The 21,808-nt window shown below is 47.9% G+C and overlaps 1 protein-coding gene across 9 annotated transcripts; it reads right to left on the bottom strand.

Moving 5' to 3' along the window:
- Positions 1-96: 96 nt before the first annotated feature.
- Positions 97-20,657, bottom strand: mtss1 (MTSS I-BAR domain containing 1). 9 transcript variants are annotated; one of them, XM_037251662.1, is made up of 16 exons: positions 19,942-20,657; positions 14,394-14,455; positions 13,202-13,275; positions 9,521-9,605; positions 9,064-9,155; positions 8,894-8,968; positions 5,927-6,084; positions 5,754-5,861; positions 5,385-5,482; positions 5,223-5,298; positions 4,512-4,682; positions 3,946-4,056; positions 3,590-3,740; positions 3,437-3,463; positions 2,373-3,016; positions 97-2,330 (listed from the first exon to the last, which is right to left on the bottom strand). In XM_037251662.1, the coding sequence occupies exons 1-16, from the start codon at positions 20,011-20,013 to the stop codon at positions 1,956-1,958; spliced, it is 2,379 nt and encodes a 792-aa protein (XP_037107557.1). In that variant the 5' UTR covers positions 20,014-20,657; the 3' UTR covers positions 97-1,955. The 9 variants fall into 9 exon arrangements, with proteins under 9 accessions (XP_037107557.1, XP_037107555.1, XP_037107556.1 ...); XM_037251660.1 differs by having other exon boundaries at positions 97-2,371; positions 2,405-3,016; XM_037251661.1 differs by having other exon boundaries at positions 97-2,371; positions 2,411-3,016.
- Positions 20,658-21,808: the final 1,151 nt, after the last annotated feature.

Raw genomic sequence — 21,808 nt, 5'->3', positions numbered from 1 at the left:
TAGACCAACTCTATGCGCTTTGAATCCTCTTGGAACGACCTTGACTGACCTTAAAGGGGGGGGAAATCAAGAATCAATGAGTCAACTCTCCTGTTGTTTGTTTCAAATATTCATGGAGCAGCGTGACCTGCTCCATGTTTAATCATCAACTGAAAACTCCAGAAATAATTCAATACACAGTAGGACAAAAACCTAATTACAATATTGAGGCCTTTGTGTTTTCAATTCATTTCTAAAGCGGTGGAAAAGAAAAAAACACGCGTGTGTTTCATCATTCCAAAAATTAGACTTATACTTACTTGTAACAAGTAGCATTTTGTAGCTTTTAATCATGTTTGCTATGCACTTATAAAAAATAAAGTTAACAAAAATTTACACCTTTTTCCAAATCAAGCCTCAACAATGAAAGTTCTTAACTCCTCTTTCTTCAGCAACGGCCCTCCATTGATCCTCTGACATCATATTGGATTTCTTTGGACAGCAAACACAAGCGGCGACCTCCATTGTGCCTCAATTATTTTACTCTTCATCTCTAGCATTTAACGATTTACGTGATTTATGAAGCCCATCTCTGCTGCGCCAAATACATGGACAAGTGGGGATGAAAAAAAGACAGCAGTATTTTTTTTGACGAGCACTCTCGATATAATTATGATGTGATGGCACGCGAGGAGAGTGACGGGACTGGAGGAAGAAAAAAAAAAAACAACAATAACCGAAAAAGTACATTCTATTAGTTGGTGCCCTTGCCAGGACATTTGAAGGACCTCCTACAAAAATAGCACGTCGGCGTCATACCTGACGGAGCCGATGCAGAAAAATACAATATGCATGTACAGATATTTCTAAAGGAATATGTACAACCAGACAGAACAAGAGAAAGCCATTTGAGCTGTAACCGTGGCGACCACCGGCCAGACCAGAAATCAAAACTTGAACGTCCAACAAAGACTAAGTCAATTCGCCAAACCTGCACAGCATATAAGAGGCACACAAAAAATCTTTTTTTTTACTATTTTTACTTTCTCATACTAAATTAAAAACAACAATGAGTATTCTAAAACACCTCAAAGGAACTTTTTTTTTCATAGAATTGTTGCATGGACTGAATAAAAGCTTCTCTAACCCTGAACTCGATCCCAAAAGCGAAGAGCACCATCATGCGGCCAAAACGAGTAAAGCAACGGGAACATTTTGAGCTTTCCTCCTCATAGCCCCGCTATGAGGTCCACGAAGAATAAAACTACACTTCAAAAATTAAGCACTACAGCTCAACTGGGAGGATTCTGTTCATTCCCTAAACTGCTGACTCAGCTCCTTTTCCTCCAACTTATTTGCAGTCCTCATGTTCAGTCAACATTGAATTACTGTTGGAAAGATCAGCATTGAAAAATAAAAGAAAATGGATCCGCATTTGAAAATACAAGCGACTAAAGTAGGCCTAAGTGTCATTCATGGTGGTTATCTAAAGAAAGCTGAGCCAATTGGGAGAAGCGCATCAAGCGCACCCAGGTCAGACAGCCAGAATTCTTGCAAGCAGGAAGTGACCCCTCACTAACTAATAGACTACAAAATACCAGGATTTTTTTTCTAAGTTGAACTTTCCATATGAATTCACAGGGTTCAAGTAAATGACTGTTAAAGATTAAAAAAAAATAAGTTGGCTCTTAAAAAAGAACTTAAAGCTTTTTTCTTTTTTTGCATTGTGCAAGCCAAAATAAGAGTGACCAACTCTAACATCGACAAACGAAAATTAGGTACTGCCCTTGCATGTGAAATTGAGGAGCTGAATGCCAAAGCTTCACTCCTTGTGGACATGTACAGATAACGTTCGAGAAATTTGCTGTGACTTTGTCAGCCGACTAACAAGATTTCCATGTCCTGGTCAAAAAGGAGAACCGTCAAGTAAAACAAAAGGCAGAAAAAAAACAGGCGCAAATCAGGCAAGCAACGTCTCAATTGTGATTGACGGGCGGGGGAAGCAGGGGGGCCGAGCGGTCGTTGGTCAGGGTCCTTTTGAGCTTCACACCCTTGATCAGCTTCAGCATGTCCATGTCCCCCCTCACTTGCATCGGGACGTCCAGATCTTGGTCCAGGTCCTGGTCCCGGCTGGAGAGCAGTGGGTTCTGCTCCTGAGTCAAGTAGCCTGGGATGGAGTCCTCTCGCTGGGCATGGGAGGCCTGAAGCTGGGCCTTCTGCTGCTGGAAGAGCTTCTGTTTGTGCTGCTGGTTTTGAAACTGGACTCGGGCCTGGAACTGAACCTGACTGTTGATCTGGGGCCGGTTCTGTTTCTGAAACTGTTGCTCGTAGTGAAACTGCTGCATTTGCGCCTGGTGGTTGAGCTGTTGCAGATGCTGCTGCTGCATTTGCGCCTGGTGGTTGAGCTGTTGCAGATGCTGCTGCTGCTGCTGCTGCTGCATTTGCGCCTGGTGGTTGAGCTGTTGCAGATGCTGCTGCTGCTGCTGCTGCTTGGCAACGGCACCTTCTGGCGCAACGGTGAGCACCGGCACCGGGATGGGCATCTGACCAGGCACCAGCTGATAGTATGGCGAATACGAGGATGATGAGGTGGAGGACAGCGGCAGGGCGCTGAGGCTCTGCGTGGAAGCGAAGAGTTTATTGTAACCGAAACCTCCTCCTGAGGTCGCGATGAACACATTCTCGTCGCTGCCCCGGGTCGTCGCCCCCGCCGGGACCTGCGGCGTGCAGATGGGGATGGGCACGCCGCCGCTGATGGTGCCCCGTCGGTACGCGGGCTTGGTAGACGGCTTGCGCCGGATGGTGGCCGTGTGCGAGCCGCCCGTCAGCTCCGTCTCGGCCAGCAGGCTGACGGTGGAGGCGGGACGTTTGGACTGGGCAAACTTCCGGTACTGTAGGCCCAAGTCAGAGTTCCTGGGGATGGTGGAGGACTTGTCGAAGTCTGACTGGGCGCCGCCGCCCCCGTTGCCGCCGTGCGACAGGTGGTGCAGGGAGATGGAGTCGCTGTCCCCGTGCAGGGAAATTGACTCGTAGTCAACTGGAGAGGGAGAACAAGACGCACGAGTGACATCGGGGCACTTTTTGCTCTTTGCAAAGTTGAACTTGCTAGAAGAAATAACGCTTGCCAACAAACTTTTGAAAAGAGCCACAAGTAACCTTTCACACGGAACCAAGGTAATGCAGTGCCCTCAGCTGTCAAGCGGCCAGGGCGCATCTGACACACAGTCGACGGCGGCGTGCACGTACACTAATTGCACTTCATCCAACTTTGTTTTGAATACTTTGAAATCAAAAGGTAAGATTGAAAACGGAGATCGAAGCGGAGTCGTGCCATTTCCATTCATGTGGTTTCAAGTGCAAGTCAATTGAGACCCAAGCTCATTAAACTGAAGATGAAGGAAAGGGAGGATGCAAGCAGGATGAGGAGGAAGGAAAAGGAAAACAAACAGAGACCTACCATAGAGGGGAGGCTCTCTCTTTACAGCTGGAAAAGAAGGAAGGAAGGAGGGATTCTTTTTAAGCAAAGAAAACAAAAGCAAAATGACGGACCGAAGGGCTCCAGACAGTGGCGAGGGCGACTCGAAGTTGCGTGCACGCGTGTGCTCCTCACCGTGCGTGTGAATAGTGTCCTCGGAGCAGGACGGCGTGGTGGTCTGCGTGCTGTAGCCGCTGGAGCAGTGCAGTGAGTCACGGCTGCTACGCGGTGCATCCGCCGTCAAGGCACCCAGAGTCAGGGCCAGCTGATCCCGGGCAGAACACGACTGAACAGACCAACGTGAACAATGCGCTATTCATTTTTGGAAAGGGGGGGGGGGGGGGGGGGGGTCATCTCGATGACACATACTCTGGGAGTAATTATTTCTAGGCTCTATCAGCAAACCTTTTTTACTTTTCTGATTGACTCAAGATGTTTGCCTGTGCATTGTGATGAGGCACAGCAACTGTGTGTGCATGCACATGAAGTACCTGGCCAGACGTAGACATAGCGCGGGCCCTTTCGCTGTGAGAAGGCGCCAGGAGGCCGTTCTCGCCACTCAGGCCCGCAGAAGCCAGCTGATTGGTGGAGCCCACTGCATCCTGACACACATGCACACAAACATCAGCTTGATGAGCCGCTGAACAACAAAACGACAATGAAGACAGGGATGCTAAATGCAGCAGGGGAATGAGACCAAAAATTGGGATGCGCCCCGATGTCACGAATGCTGGTGGCATGATTGTTTTGTGTGCAAATATTCATTCTTAATGAAACATCAAACAAACAAAAATGAAAAAGTCACAGATGTAGTTCATTTGACATATTCTTGATTTGAGCCTCAAAATTGGAAAACAGATAGTTGCTCAATGTTTGTGTGTGTCAGATTAAAAGGTAACCAAGCAAAACGGCAGACTCTTTCATTTTGGATGACTAACTGCAAATGAAAGGGTGGAAGTGAAGGTCAACGCACAGACGGTGGGAGGCCGATGCGATGGGGCGGACAGCTACCACCATGCACCACACCACAAAAAGGGAGAAAGTGAGTACGCCTCACAGTGGTCATATCCCGGCGGCTGACGCGGCGGCCCGGCGGGGGGCGACGGCCGGCGTAACCGCAGCGAGCGCGGCCAACCTGTCGGGCGCCTGAGCGAGAGGGAGCGCTCCCTTCGCTGAGGGAGCGGCCATTTTCGGCGCTGCCCATAGGAAGATAGCGGCAGGAGCGCTGCTGCACACAGGAGAAGCAGCGTGTCCTTTTTGGACCTTTCATTTTGGAACAGCCATTTAGTCAAACATTAGTGAGTGTGCTATTGAGTAAGCAGTGGATTCTCCCAAGTTCTCCAGAATTCGACTTAGAGTGAACATCAAATAAAAAAATTAAAAAAAATAAAAAGTCTCATCAACAGATTCTGATCCATTTTGAGGAACGATGGTCTAATCTCCATTTTCCCGGTACTTTCTTCCCTTGCCATGGATGACTTTGATAAATTCGATAAATTGTGCAGCCTTACGTTTTTTCATTATTTCTTTTAAGAAACGATCATGTGGATAAAGTTGCACTAAATCCGTGGATGACACTAACGCTTGGAAGATAAACAAACCCAATGCACTCCTAAACGCCCCCAAAAGTGGTACACTATGAAAGTCAACCAAAAGCCTCTAGAAGAAAAAGACAAAAGTTGGCAGCTGCAAGCATGGTCATCGAACTTTGTGAAGTCAGTGAGCATAGAAATGTTCATTTTCTACACATGGCGCGAGTTGCCGTTACCTTGATGTGCACGCCGTCCACAGCACAGCTGATAGAGTCCAAGGAAGGGACGTGCCGCACCGACCCAGACTGGTAGCTAATCAAAGAAAAGTCAAAAGAGTGTTAAAGGCCACACCAAAAACAAAAAAAAAGGTGAAATTAAGTTAAGTCCGAGCGTGTCACCTGCTGACGCTGCTCTTCCTGGACAGCGTGTTGCTGGGAGAGGCCGGCGGTGTCTGGTAGGTATAGCTGAAGTCAGAACCTTTAAGGTCCAAAATCACCTGAGAAAATGAAGAAAACTCACAATCACAATCAGATCAGAACCGGGCATTCACCCTATGTAACAAATATGTGGCCATAAGAAATACAGCCCACGGCTCAGTGTCGTGTTGCACCGCTTTCGCACCCTCTGCATTCAACACAATACCAAAACGCCTCTGTAACTCGATGACCAACAACTTCAATATTCCACCAGGTGGCGCCATGTCCACTGCTCTTTGGTTTCAAAGAGAAAAAAAAGCGAAAATACTGAAACAAGGAGGACACACGTGCCTGTTCGCTGGCCGGTGGCAGTTTGTTCGGCTCGGCTGTCAGCAGGGTGAGATCGTCCAGGATGGTCTGCAGGTGGGTCACCTCACCCAGCACGTTGATCTCGTGGTCCTAAATGGCACAGTGGCACCGTCGTCAGCGCATGGAGGCAGAGGTGCGCGCGCACAAACACTGACCAGCACTGGCTTCAGCATGGTGACAAAGGTGCAGTAGCGCGCCCGCTCCTCAATGAGCGCCCGGCACACGGCCCTCTTCTCCGTCTCCTCCAGGACGGCGTAGCGCACGTTGACGTCCTGCAGTGCGCTGTCCAGCTGCCCGCGCACAGCATCCTTGCCTGAAGACAAACACGCAAAAGGCAGTGCTTTTATCGTTCCTAACTGATGCATGCGCATGGATGCGCTCAACAATTCCCACGGGTCCACATACTGAGGAAAAAAAGGAAGAAAAAAACCCCCCACCAGACTGTTTGTCGCTTTTAAGTATGCGTCTAACTAAGTGACAGCAGAGGGCAGTGTACTCTGTTTTTCCATATTTTTAATTGGCTTCTAGGTCGTTCTGGAGGAATTGCGTCAAAGGGATTCATTTGCTACAAGAGTCCAGTGAGAAAACCTTTATATACACGTCACAATGAAATCGTATGTTTTCGGATTTGCACTAGTGGGTTTGTTTTATTCGCATGCAGATGTGCAAGCGATGGCTTGGGGACTCCAGTTTGAGAATCATTGCTTTAGTGGGGCCACCAAGCAAGCTGCTTTGTCTTCCCGGTTTATTCTTATGCGTGTGATTGTATGCCAGTCGTCGGCCATTTCAAAACTTTCTAAAGCAACCCAACCTCGCATGTGCGAGCAGAGGGCCAGCAGACATTTTTGCTGAACAGCGTCTGCGTACGGGTGCACCGCTGGGTCAGTGAGATCGTTTTCACATAGCTAACAGAAGCTCCATGTCGCCAAGTCTGCCTGAGGTCTGACCTCCACAGACGCCCCTCCACAGACACACACACACACACACACACACATGCACGCACAATGTGTGGCTGTGACTTGGCAATGGCAACAATACACCGACATGAATGGTGGAACATGACTCCTGCTACGCTGCATGAGGTGAAACCATTTTACAGAAAAACCACACTATGAAATGTTCCGCGAGAAAAGGGGCGGGTTGGGGGCGGGGTGAAACGGAGATTGTAATTGCTCCAGATTGAAGCCGTCAGTGTCGAGCTTAACAAACCGTAAATTTTCTGTCCCCTCAAAATAACTCAACACACAGTCATCAACGTGCAAGCTGCGGGCACAAAAGTGAGAGCACCTTTAAAAGTGAAAATGTCCAAATTGGGTCTATCGTTTGTGTGAGTGTTTATTGCGCAATAGATAATATTGCAGCTATTTGAATTTGTGACACCCGCGTCGGTTTCGATTCCCAACAGTTTAAAGAAAGCCATTAGAGTGAGCGTAAACAGCCTGCAGCACTTGAGAGAAAGCAGCAGTAGGCAAGAAAAGGCCATGCTTGAGAAGCACTTTCTTCGCACCTAAAACCAGTCCGTCTGCATTCCTGAAACCCGCACGCACAATGGGGGACTGACTACTAGCCTGGGGCGCCCTTAAATGACAATCGACAGCGATAACCAGAAGGTATGATGGGCAGTCTCATCTCGGCAGATCAATCGCAACGGGCCAGACGGACACAAAATGGAGGACGGCGAGCTTTCTACGTGTGTTGCGCCCAACTCCACGCTCGCTCGTCTTTGGGACATTCCGTCTGTGGCCGACGACAGCCCGGGGTGACACTTTGTACTGGCAGGCTTTCTCGCCCTTTCTCACTTCACTTGAGAGTTCACAAATAATGTCTGACCTCGTCGTAGTAACGCACAGCGCCCGCCACCTTTAAAGCACCCTCATCTCCTCCCATCATCTGCCTCCCGCTACGAGCAACTTGAGACGCCATCTGAAGTGGTCGCATACCGCATAATGATAGAGCTCGTGGACGCGCACGCAAACGCGCAACGCTCCGTAATTATATTTTCGCCCAAGCCCATCATGAATGAACTGAAGTGAACCGACCGAGGCGCAGAGGCAAAGAAATTGACATGCAAAACGGCAGGAGTGCCTAAGCAAGGAGAGCAGCGGTGGGAAGTAATGCAGCACAAAAACTTGCTTGCATCGCTTCAAGTCCCTTCAAAGTCAAAATCTCTCGATTAGACAGAGCGTTTACGACCTTGTCAAATTGGAATGATTAAAAGAAACAAAGCAGGAGGGGTGTCCACTGTATGCACTAGCAAGCACGCTTTTCTCCGGTTGGCCCGACTGTCAATGAATCACTTCCGTTGCAGTAGAACCTGCAAAAATCTTTTCCTATGCTGAAACATAACCACATTGAATCACAAAATATACCCGCCGTGCCGAAAGCCAATGGCTGAAACGAGTTGCATTTACCTTGGGAGGGTCGGCAGTGTCACTCATTGGGTATGCGATGTGTTTACCAAGTGTGTGTGTGTATGTGTGTGTGTTGCGTGTGCTAGAGCTTGAGGAGGTGTGTCTGAACATGTGTTGGGGCGTTGCCTCTTTGCTACGATCATAAAAGGCCGTAGGCAATCTTATATTCTGCCAAGTGGTAATCTTCGGTTTTGGGGCTCGTGTGGCCAGGTGTTGCCATGGTGATCACCGGGTGTGTCACGGGAGTCTCCTTCCACAAGAGATTAAGCAAAACCCTCCAGAGTCAAATATTCAAATTCCTAAATTTCACTGGCTGACTCCCACGCCACTCACGGGGTCAGGCTGCGCCATTTGAAGCCACACACACTCAGTCAAAAATTGGAATTCATCATAATAATAACAATGATGTAAGAATTGTAACTTTTTTTGGATAATATTTTTATCCTGGAAAAGACGCCGTAATGGTTGTCTGAGCGATGTGTTGATGTGTCACGTTCGTTATCGGGACATTTCTTTGGTCCACTACTAAGGAAGGGAGAAGTTATGGATGATATGTTTTATCAGCATACCTTCCCCCACAATTTAGCATACTTTTTTTTAATGAGACAACACAATTTATCGCAAACAATTTTGCGTTGCATGTTGCATTCAGCGTATGGATGACTATCAGTTTCTGTCAATGCCATCAAACAAGCTCTGTTTCCATCATACCTTTTTTGACCTTCTTCTGCAGTTTGACAGTATCGGATGACTTTTTCTTAATATCTGCCCTCGCCTTTTTATACTCTGAAACGAGAAAAAATACATGCACATATATGCGCGTGAATGCGGCGTTGCGGAGTGGAGCGGGCAGGCGCTTTTTCCGTGCCCGGCTGGCAAACCTTTGGCGTGATCTTTGTCCAGCTGACTGGCCGCTTTCTTCCACTCGTCCATCTTCAACTCCAACGGTGTGATGAGACTTTCTGACAGTGCTCTGGGAGGGCAAAAGACGTCTTGGTGAATCACCTTTTGGTCGTTTTACAGAAGATGACATGGAAAATGCCTGGTCGCTATTTTCCGTAGTGCGGGAATTGCCGACCTTAATCGAGCCACTCAAAGTTGATGCATGACTACGCTTTAAAGTTGAGGCTGTTGCGCAAGCTAAGCGTTTGGGGTCTGCTGCCCTCGCACACACTCTGCGCATGTCAACTCATGACAAGCCTCCTCTTGATAGGAGCAGACGTCACCGTCTGGCATTCCCACAATGAGAGAAAAGGTGGCAGACACATTCTTGTGTCTCCTCATTTGCCTTCGGGTGTTTGAATACGTCACAAGCACAACAGCATGTGCGTGTCTTACGTGGTGAAAAGCTTGAGTTTGGATTCAATGCTGCGGTGTCTCATACACATCCTGGTTAGCGCCGAGCCGATCTCCTTGGTAGCACCTGCAAAACAAAAAACGCCCATGAGATGCGACAAGTTAAGTGGTCTTTTGTGCTTTGAAATGTATTTGAAATTATTTACAGCAGTTTGTGAACCAATGTTAGTTTTAATGCGTCAGTTGAGGAAAAAAAAAAAATGGAGGCTGCCCTGAACTAGATTGTAGATATTAATTAATTGGTTCATTGTGTAATGAGTAACTTAAGGGCGAGGCAGCCATTCAAAAAAAGTAACAATGGAGGCTTGCGAGAGCGTCTTAGTGGGATTAACTTGAGTGATTTGTGCACAAATGCAGGCAATACATTTATGACAAACACACATTTGATCAGCACGTCATCTTTTATGAAGTCAAAACAGGCAGTGCAACATTAAACCAAGCAGGCTGGATGGAATAACGAAAGAACACGAGGGGAAAAAAACTGCTGACTCATAGATGGAATTATGTAAAATCAAGAGGGGGTTGGGGGTGGAAACCCAACTGAAAGTGGCACAACTCTGGCAAATGAGAGCGTTCATGCAAAGGCGCCAGGCAAATACAAGAAGTGACGTCAGTGAACATAGAGCAATTCACTCCTACGAGCTACACCCAAAGCCTGCTGCAAGGTGTGACGAGGCATGTTTGCTTTATTTGCCTTCCCCTCCCTGTCACACTCGAGCCATTAGAAAGTGACTGCGGCCGTTTGAATCCCGCCCGGTGCACAGAGCACATTTTACGCTCCAGGCCATCCAAACAAGCACGGCGTTTGTCATGGGACAGCAACATCGAGCGTTTTCCCCTCCCGTGTGTTGCTGTTGATTATAAAGCGCACGGAATGCAAATAGGGAGCTGCGCTCGTGCCCGAGTGTGCTCAGGTCATGTCAGGTAACAAAACAAGAATATTAAAAAAATAAATAAATGAATGAACTGTCTTTTGAGGGCTTTGCGATCATTATGTGTCTTCTGTAGGCAATTAACAAGCGCAGATTTCCACAATTAGCTGTGTCCACTGTGCTGTCACTGCGGCAAGAGACACACCATGGTAATGACCCATTCGGAAAATAAAATGATGGCTCTTAAGTAGAATCTCTAAGCGAACGGATACTTGACAATTGAATTTTTGCCGTTAGACGACATGGACGAGCGCGAGCCTCACCTTGCCCGCAATGAGAACAGCCCGTGTGTTCGTGCCCTTCGCCGGTCTGCTGAATGGAAGCGCACGTAAAGGTGAAAGGAAAATTTCCAATTTGCCTTCTGAGAGGGGAAGACAGAGGCCAGAGTGTTGGGCAGCCTCGCCGAAGCTGCGTTTTTCCAGCCTGGCCTGGCTCATAATGGGACTCATTCAACAACAGCTCGTCCGGCCGGCTATGTGTGTTACCGTGGCGCGACTCGCAGAGCGGTTGCCGCGACCACGCGCGCAAAACCTCATCAATCTTAGCGTCTGCTTGTATTGAACCACTTATTGATTAATTGACCGGCTTTTCGGGATGAAGTTATTGTTGTCCTTCAGCCACAGACGTTAGGAAACTTCCATAATGGCCCGTCAGCACCTTGTCAGCATGCGTGTTTGCTTTTGGGGGGGGGGGGAAAAGAAAGACTCGTGATGCCAAGATGTCAACCGGTCCTGGGTTGCCATGGTGATGAGTCATGCGGGAATACCACAGAAGGCAAGGAGGAAGAACACTTTTTTTTAAATCATCTGATGATGACAAGTCTTATGAAATCTGTTGCTTTTTGTTTTGCAATCTGGTGCTTCCCACTCTACCGATCATTTTTGTCTTAACAATCCCCGCCTAGAAGGCCCAGGTCAATCACTTGGGGGGAGTATGACAATCCTGACAAGACCATTTGAATATGACATTTACAGTCAGATTCTGAATTCCAGTTCATTTCTGGGGATGGAGGGGAGGTGGGGTTAAGGTGACGGGGATTCTGTAACATTCATATTGGATGACCAAATTATTTGCGTTCCGAAGGTCCACTAGGGTTTGTGCGAAAAGTGAAGAAAGAAAAAAAAAAAGCCAAATCAGCCGCTTCCACTCAGTAATGCCGGCAATTTTCAGAAGACTTTGACGACATTAGCACCTATTGAATCCAATCTGTGATATCATCAGCCGAGCCACAAAACCACTCACATGGAGCCCAGAGAGCCATGTGACATCATCCAGCGTGAAACAGACACGGCGCCGCCTCGCAGCTTCTATTTGTGGCCACCGATCGATATTGATGAGCGTGCAAATTGGGACAGTGGCTCTTTATTCCCCATCGCATGCAAACGGTCACTCAAGTTGCACACATGGCCTTCGAGGCTCCCCATGAGACCCACGCAAAAGTCTGTGAGCCTTGTCGCCCTTGTGCAAGTCAGCTGTTGCGCTGCTATTGGACAAACACACTCGGTTGGACAAAGCAGCTGACCAGCTAAAGTAGCGGCCCAAAGGACGGAGGAGGAGGCAGCTGTCTAAACACACACACACACACAGGTGGGCGAATACGCTTGGGCAACACGTACACACGTGTGACGGCCCCCATTATCCCGGCTAACACTTAGCTTACAGCTAACAGATGCCAGCGGTTCTCTTTGCGAGCGGCGCCAAGGCAGAGGAGTTGCCGGGCCGCAAATGCCACAGTTGGGAGCCAGTATGTTCGAGATTTTCACACTTTGAAGGACACTGACGCGAGGTTGAGGACGTGCTACTGATTTTCTCTCTTCCTGGATTCTGCCTGCCTCGCAAAATAAATCAAATGGGTTTTATCATTTGAAAATAAACATGATGTGGCGTTAAGCTAGTGAATCGGCAAAACAAAACCTCGATTTTTACAAGCGTTAATCTTGTTTTGCTTGAGCTTGATTGATCCGTCTCGTGATGTTCTGAGTGTGACCTAAAGACGCGTCTTCAGAAAAGCTCTCGGCCTCCCAGTGACGACACACATGTTGGGCAGCGTGACCCGTTTAAGTGCCTCGAGTTAGTGTTTTCACAAGAACACGTCTTCAAAATCAAAAGCCTCCTTTGTTCTTCGCTCATAACAATTCATAACGAGTGATGAGCCTTTAAAACCCAGCAAAGATGCTACAAACGTTTTTGCAAGAATCACACTATTTCTGATTTTTCCTTTTGTCCACACATTTCCAAGGACGTCCACTTGTAAACACTCTTCCAGTGTCTCTGTTGCACTCTCAGCTCAGTAGCCATTTGCTGTTTGAAGCTTCTCAATGGCGAGCGGCGATTGTCACACGACGTCAGAATCTGAACACCATGATGAAGACGAGCATAATTTCCCCTGAAAGTGGAAGTGTGCCTGCCTGCGTTTTTTGTGATGTCATCCTATTACATTTGAAGGGCAAAAAGACAAAAACATTCAGGCATGACGGCGCAGGCCTGCTGCTGTTGCTGCTGCTTCCTTGCAAGGGAGCGGCCACGATTGGCTCTGCCGCTGGGCCTCCCGCCCACATGCTGGATTTCATTTGAATACCAACTGCTCTTACATAATCGCAGCGAGCGTCTTACGGCTACAGCTCAGAGCTCCCCATGCGCAGCTGGAGAATCAACACAGCGCGCAGGAGAAGCCCTTTCCGCTTGAGACAGACAGACAGACGGACAGACGGACGGACGTGATTGTGTTTACCTCTGGAGCCCATCGCCATGTCCGCAACCTTCTGAAAAGCATCCAGGAAGGCACCCGTCACCAGGATGGTGGTCCTGAATCGTGCGACAGACAACAAACGCTTTTAACACTGACCCACATACGGAGCAAATGGAACACATCAAAATGCCGTTGCAACCAGTCGTCATTTAGGACACCCATGTGTAATTGCAATAAAAAAAAAAGAGGAACGGGTGTAACGGCCGGGCACCCTGTCGGAAATAATTTGGGTCGAGGAAGGGAACAAAATACTTCTCTTTTGTATTCAGAGGGAACTATTGAATGAGCGAGCATTAGATTTGGCAGGAAATGAAAGATTCTCAAATAAAGATTATTTACACAGTGACTTTATGGTTTCTCTTTAGCAACTTAAGCTGACTTATTAATCAAACTGGATAGATGTTGGTTTGAAATGAAGTGAACGCACAGCCAAGCGCTTATCGCCTGCTAGAGGAGCAGCGCGCGGCTGGAGTAAAAAACGACGAGTCTGTCACGTATAGCGGAACGCTTGCTGCTCTTTGTCTAGTTTGAACACACAACATCTCAGCAGCAGACAAAAAATGCCAAAGGGACTCAAACAAGGACATCAACATCAAGCAGCGCCTCCCCGACTTGCTCACTCTGTGGTTCAGTTATTGGACGACTGACTGCTAAAAGCCACATGAGAGACTCTCAAAGGCCAGTTCGGCAGTGCAACTGGAAACCCGCTCAAGCCACATCATTATCATCAATGGGCCTATTGTCTGCTCTGTGTGTTAGGTTATGAATGCTACTCTAGCACCGCATGAGCAAACACACACACAAGGCCATCACTCTGAGAAAGCTAACCGAGAAGATCAGATGACAGTGTCTGTGCGTGATCTCATGTAAAGCAGAGCAAAGGAGCAAAATGGCTACCTGGGTTGCTGTTTCACAACCAGTCTGGGATGGCTCATTTCACAATCTTTGAAGTTTTTAAATGCTAAAGGTAGCAGCACGGCACGGTCGCGTTCAGCACATCTGCCCGGCGACAGTTCTGGGTCCCAAAATTATTATCCATTTACTGCGTATTGTATGAATGCTCCGATATTAGAACACACGATACCATTTCACCGGCCTGCTGGTGGAAGGACTTAGGGGCAAGATGTGACATGACGAGTGTCGGCCATTGCTCTCAGTTTGCTACGAGTCGTACCTGAGCTGCGACTGAAGTTTGACTCCCTTGCTGGCAAAGTCCTCCCACGTGGGATAGCTGGCCTGCAGAAAAACAAACAGCGGTGTTTACACTCGTTTCACTCAGCAACAAGTTTATTTCAAAGCAAACAATACAAACAAAAAAACACAACACAATAAACAAAGCACGCAAAAACTGGCAAACTAGGTTTGAAATGTTTGGAATGGGGATCGCGTGAACAAAGTTTAACCGGTTCCTCTTATGCAGGATAAAAAAACAAACAAAACAATTAGCTATTAACCTACAACTACACATGTAACTGTTATAAAAGGTTATCTGTCCAACAATGAAGCAATTTAACTAACACTATATTGCTGCAAAAAGAAAGCTACGTCACACGCAGGAATAGCGTTGTACGGGTTTAAAAAGAGCCGGAAAAATGCTAACTAGGAGAAAGTTTTTTGTTTCAGCAAACATTTGAGGATAGGTAGAATGCCGCTCAGATGCTATCATGCTAGTAGAGGAGTGGTGCAAATACCTTGGCGGTGAGTGATTTAAAAAAAAAAAAAAAAAAAAAAAAAAAAAAGGGGGCCACTGGATGCGGCAAGGTTGAACGTGAGCACAGTGGCGCTTTTGGGGCATTTACAAGTGTGGCCAGAGGAGATTTCTGCACATTTCGGGCATGGAGTTTAAAATGTAACTTCAGATAATCTGAAATTGTTGATGACTAATCAACAATGAAGCAGAGTCGAGAAAAGAAAAAAAAATCAAGTTAACAGCCGGCGAGCTGCTCATATGAAGACAGCATACAAGGTTAGCATCTTTGCCGCAGGAGCGCAACGTGCCCTTTAGGGTCCACAAACCCGTTTTGACGGATGATGTCATCCAAGGCGCCTTTCGCACTGCGGGCGCTCGACGCGGCAGCTGCTCAGCCACAACGCCACCGACTCTCTTCGACCCATCTGACCTCTGATGAAATGCCTTCAAGCGTCTCGCGCTGTGCCGATAACGCAATTCTTCTCCCACCTCGAACGTGTTCCCATTTTGCTTGTCGTCAGAGTCTTTCGAGTGTCTTGCTCCCATGAATGTCACAAAATAGCGCTGAAGAGGCAAACTGGACCTTTCATCAATTCCCCCGTGCCTTTCACACAAAGTGGAACTTTATCATGTTCGCTTTTGTACGGCGATCTAAAACGGTCGTGGGAAAGTGCCGACCGCTGCCGACCCGAGCGGTCATGAGAGGCGAGTCGCGGCTGTTAAACTTGACACCCCAGTCCTGACTATTGGCTCGCCTGCATTGTGCTTTTGCTACAAAGTAATTTCTGGAGAAAATTCCAATTTAGAAGCAGCAAATCTTGATGTCCACGATGCCAACTTGGAAAGTGAGAACAAATGCAACTTCTCACCTAAACCTCACATTCTCCCCGAGATTGTCGTGACCGCCGGGAATGTTCACAGGTCTCTGCCAATGCTGCAGCAGTGGGCGAGGCCTTTTCACGAGTTTTATTTCAGTCTGCACCTTTTCACCGATTGATGATGATGCGACTGACTACCTGCGCAACTTGCCTGAGGCCAAAATGAGCTTGTGACCCTGAACACAGTCCAAAAAGCACATCAAACGCAAGGCTAGTTGCTTTGGAAGTGACGCAGACTAGCAACGCCGACGCCCTCCCGTGTACGCAGCTAAGCTAGTTGTGTGCGGCAGGGATACTCGGAGCAGTTATCCAATCAGCTGAGCCGACTTCGATCCCCCAACGTCGCCTGCTTATTCTCCGCTTACTATTGTGACCGGCGACAGAGAAGGAGAGCGAGGGGACGCTTGGGGCGACATCCAAAGATCTCATCGAGTTGTCAGGCCGCGGCCGAGCTGCGTTGCAAACGTCGTTTTGAACGACTGTGGGTTCTGCGACACTTAATTCCACTCTGCTCCGCGAGGAGCTCCGGCTGCTACGAGGAGAGGAGCCCTGCGCTCAATCGAGAAGAAACCACAGTCTTGTTGTTTCGGAACATTTGCGAAGAGCTTTGGAGCATTTTCAGCGAGGGAGGATGGGGGATGGCCAAGGAGAATGAGAAGATTATGAACGCAATCTGCTGGCGCTTTTTCGTCAAGCTGCGTGTCGATGCGTTGCGCGCGCTGAGCCCGAGCGAGCGAGCTTTCAAAGGCTCCGCGGCTGCTCAAACAGCAGCTTGAGAGGCTTGTTTGAGCAGCGCTGGCTGAGTCCGAGCGGGACAAAAGGAGCCAAAGCAGACGGCCGGGGCGTGTCAACATCACGCTAATGGTTTCTTTGGAGACGTACCGCAAAAGTATGAGCTTGTTGCCGAAGTGAGCGCCGCGCCGGCGCTTTGGCGCTGTCGCACACTCATCGAGCTCAGACTGCCCAATGTCGACGTCTCTGCGGACGAGGCCTGCTTTCAAGTCACCAGGGCCTCGTATCGCCATCTGCTCAAATGGAGCGGCTTTGCTTTCTTCGACCCTCGTGGAAACAAACCTCAAGTGTCTTCTTACTCATTTACTGACTGAAAGACTCCCAAGCAAACAACAAATGTGACTTTGTGCAAGGAGTCTGAAGTCAAAACTAGCGCTGACTTCCAGTTTCAGGAAGTCTAATGACACAGAATTGCTTCATGTTCCTCATTGGATCAATCAGCTGGGTGGATTCAGGTCTAAAGGTGGATGAGTCGTCATCGCGCCCGACTGTGTTGATAGCTCGCCATGACTTTAAACATTTTAAACCTTTAAACGGGAGTGCTGCTACAAGCGCAGTACGTGCGCGTGTGTCACAGCACCCCACCCTCTATTGAGCGTCACTCATCCGTCTTGCTACCTGTCGACTCATGTCCGTCCATCCCTTGCCGTGTACTCGCCATCCTCCTGAAATGGATCATGCGGAACAAGGCGGCTGATTTCGGAGAGGAATCCAGACTGGGATTGTCTGGACGATCCAACAGGTTTGTTACAACTTGGTTGGGACATTGGGTGAAACCACAACCTTTATTCTTTAGGCGATGTCAAAAGACGTGAACAAGCAGTAGCAGCAACAATAAAGGCCAAGAAGTCCCCTCCGTTTGCAACAGAGATTTTGTCATAGTCTGACGCAGACATACACGAGAAGAGAATTCATTTCAGGAAATGAAAAACAAAAACTAGGAACCATCTAGCATTGGCCCACGAGTTTGCGAGGGACCGTTGGACAAGGACGCTCGGCGGTCAGACGTGCTTGAAGGCATTATCGCACCCAGGCAGATGTAAAGACATGAAAGCAGCAGTTGAATTTGCAAATGTCATTCAAGGCACGACTAGCTGCTTTGTTTTGTTTTTTTACATTTTAATATTAACAGTGCTTCGTTTGGTTTGGAACTCGTGTGACAGTTCATAAAGTTTTACAGTTGGGAAGGGGAGGGTTGCTTCCAAATCCAGACAACAATTGTCAAGAATTTTGCCATTCTACTCACTCACACACACACTCACACACACACACACGCACGCACGCACGCACACACACGTCAAGGTTTCAATTTCAGTCAAGAGGCAAGGAGGAGCAGCAAGAGGAGGTCTACTGTTGTCGGGAGCGACGTTCTCCTTTCAAGTAAACAACTCACAAGCATAAATTGAATCCTTGTGAAGCGCGAACGACACTGCGGGAACGAGAGGAAAGCGATGCGGCGCACCGATGGCGGGAGGGAAGGAGCGAGGGATGGACGGCGGAGCGATAAAGCAGAAATGTGTGAGCTCCTAGCGGGAGATGGCTTTTAGCGCTACTGTCACAAACCATGCTAGTTGGTCTGGTCAATCACACGTATTTTTCTCCATCTGAAACGGCAACAAGCTGCATTTTGGCAGCCAGCCAGCAATTCTTCTCTTCAAGCCGGTCACCGCCACTGCCTGTCGACTGAACGTCAACACGAGCATTGACAACTTAGGCAAACCACATGGCTTTCTTTACCTCGCTTACTTGAATGTTAACCAACACGACAAAATGCCGTAGACAGGCAAACGGTGAGCGCCAGTGTTGCAGTGTTACTTGCCGCCACTGAGGAGCTATTTTTGGAACAGGCTACACGTCGGTAACCCCTGATTTAAGCGACACTGCATGACTTTGGACTGCGGGAGGAACCTGCAGTCGACGGATTAACTAGCGGCTCCTTCGTCAACAGGGCGTGTGCATATGCGACTAATTAGTGTAATGACCCCGACGAGCTCGGGCAGGTTTCTGACAGACCGATCAAAAGCAATCGAGTCAAGTCGGCCCCAATGAGAGATTTATCCTGACAGAAAGGCCGATTAATTGGATAGGACTGCCGGCATGGCAGAAGGCGAGAGCCAATGCCATGCTTGGAACACCGCCATGGATGCCCCCCCCACCCATACACAGTTTTTCCTCGTTGTGTTCCAGTACACGTGAGTCACATCTAGCTCTACAAGTTCCATCAGGTAAGCAACAAATTGCTTGGCAATCGGCACGAAACTCGAAGCTGCTCGATTGCTTCTCCTTTGTCAGGCAGCTCTCGGATATCAAACGCAAAATTTAGCAAACAGGTGTTGAGAAAATCGTCTCGTGAAAATGAGTCATTTGAGGAGCCGCCGTTACGCAAGCCTCGTCGGATTTGTCGTCTGTGTCATTATCATGTCATAATCGAGACGGTAGGAGACTCAATGGAGAAGTCACGTGCCACGCTGCACCAGGTCGCCTGATTGCCCACCCCACCCTCGACCCCCGTTTTCACATGGCCCAATTGGAGTTGGAAAACTCAATATAACCGAAACCAAAGTCCAGCAGCTTACAGCATGTCAAATTTTGCGTTCGAGTTAATGCCCCACGAAAAAAAAACCAGACCTTGCTGGACTTTACGTTTGTATCTCCTAGTATACTTTCATCAGCACTTTCATATATCAATTTATCAATGTTAGTTGAAGCACTATGTACTTAATGCGGCAGCAATCAAATACGTTCAGAATCATCATATTTCGATCTACTTGGGCTCACGATCATCAAAGAGCGACAGGATTATTTGTGACTTTGCGTGTGCATGACTTTAAAAGCCCCTTTATGTCTTGTGTTAAAAGCTAAGCTATGTGCTAGAGTTGAAAACACAAAGTGTCATTTTTTAGGTTGAGTTTGACAGTACATTTTAACTGGAAGTAGCAATGAACAGTTTGAAGAGTAAATCATGAATAATTGTCGACTATAGGTCAAACTTGAAGTCGAGTTAGACAAAACCAAGTTTACGCATAAATATCAAAGCAAAAAGTGGTTAAAGGACACTCGTATCTCAGGGCACCAACGCCCGCCCGTCTGTCCATCCATCCAAATGTTGAAAAAAATGTAATATCATTGAGTCTGAAACGTAATACAATGACTAAAAAGTAAACTAGTAAAGATTAATTTCAAGCGTGTGAGTAGCGACTGCTTTTACTTGAAAGAAACACATTTTACTAGTCGAGTTGCTTCTAAACAGAAAAGCCAACAATGTGCGTGGACAACGCGGAACATACTGAACAATGTCCCCTGATGTTGTGATCATTCAAATCCACCAAAGTGTAATTTCGGTGCCATTTCAACACGATTACCTTCATGTCGTTCATGATGAGCTGGAAGAGACCTCCCAAGGCGCTGCATTCCTTCTCTATGCCCGCATCCATTTTCCACACGGGCAAAAAAAAAAGGGGAACGTGAATCCAACTTTGTCTTCTTTAGAAAAACAGTTTTCAAATGCTCCCAATGGTAGAATCAATGGAGGCCTTTGGAAGGGGTTAACACTACACCAGCCGTGGGGCAAAGTCCACTTTTCGTCAAATTAAACCGCCCCCAAAAGTGCAGCAGGAAAAAAAACACACGAGGAGGGAGATGAGACACTCAGCCGATGCTAGCCCCCGGCCAAGCGGATAAACATCCCGGGAAATAGCACATTTTGCCGGACTGAGCTTGCTTGGGAAACGCTGAAAAGTTGGTCGCTTACGGAGGGCTAGCTAACCGCGGCTAGGTGGCTAACTGCGCTAGCAACCTGTAACTACGAGTGGCGACATGGCACCGCTCCGATTCTTCGCCTCTCCGTCGTTCTCCTGTCCTTCTTCCCCTTCTTCTTCTTTTTATTCTTTTCTTTCTTTCTGGGAAATCAATAATTAAGTGTCACTATTTCCCAGCGGTGCGTCGACGTTGCCTTGTGACGAGTTTCAGACGCCGTTTTTTTCTTCCACTAGTCCAACGGACAGGGAGTCCTCCCACCTCCTTAGCTCCTTAGTGAGAGTGGAGCGCGCGTACGTGTGTGATCGTGTAACGTGCATGCGTGCGTGTGCGTGCGTGTAGTTTTCATGGCCCACCCAAGCTAGTCACTGCCAACAAAGTTTACATCCTGTCAGAATTTTCAAAATAAAAACATTAATTGCATCGTCATTGTTCCTTGAAGAGTGTACAGTTGTACTAATAATTGCAAAAAAATGACAGTAGCAATCCGGATCACCTTTTAGTAAGGTGACTGAAAGAGTTTTGATGGTCCTTGTAATAATAATAATAATAATAATAATAGCTCCTCATTTACGAGAGCGTTAATTTGTTTGTTAATCGAGTTTAGTCCATCCATTTTCTCTACCGCTTGTCCCCCACAGGGGTTGCGGGTGAGCCTATCCCAGTAATCATCGGGCAGTGGGCAACCCTAAACCGGTTGCCAGCCAATGGCAGGGGACACAGAGACGAACAACCATCCGCACTCGCACTGACACCTTCGGGCAATTTAGAGTGCTCAATCGGTGCTTGTTTCTGGGATGTGGGAGGAAACCGGAGTGCCCGGAGAAGACCAACGAGGGCACGGGAGAACATGCAAACTCCACACAGGTAGGGCCGGAAGTGGAATCGAACCCTCCTCACTGTGAGGGGGACGTAGTGCGCCACCGAGCTGCCTAATCGAGTTTCGTGTCAGTGTTATTTCATCTCCCTCCGTGTCCGCTCTCACGCCGAGACCGTGGTTTTATTTGAAGTCCGAGTGAAATCCGGTCATGAGTCCTGATAGTTTGACGTTGCGTATCCGGGCAAGGTGGAGGGAGGTTTTATTTGCGGGGCAAAGACGTGGGCGTCCCGGAGGGGCGGGGAGACACATGTGATTTAACAGTCAGTCAAGTTATTAGTCATCAGCCATTTTTCATTTTAATAAATCAAAATAACTGGAGTACTGTTAGGTAGAATAGAATAGAATAGAATAGAATAGAATAGAATAGAATAGAAAGCTTTTACAGTATTGTCATTGTACAGTGGAGAGGCAGTGTGCGTGCGTGCCCGTGTGCCCGCGCGTGCGTGTGTGCGCGCGTGTAAGCGTGTCTGTGCGCGTGTGTGTGTGTGTGTTTTGCTGAGTCATCGCCTGGCAACAAGCTGACTCACTACCCAGTGTCACCATAGCAACCAGCGCGGGTGTGTTGAATCACTGGGGCCTTCTAAATCCTAGTC

This window comes from Syngnathus acus, chromosome 5 (assembly GCF_901709675.1).
Source record: "Syngnathus acus chromosome 5, fSynAcu1.2, whole genome shotgun sequence".
Taxonomy (NCBI): domain Eukaryota; kingdom Metazoa; phylum Chordata; class Actinopteri; order Syngnathiformes; family Syngnathidae; genus Syngnathus; species Syngnathus acus.
This window is presented reverse-complemented; position numbering and strand designations above follow the sequence as displayed.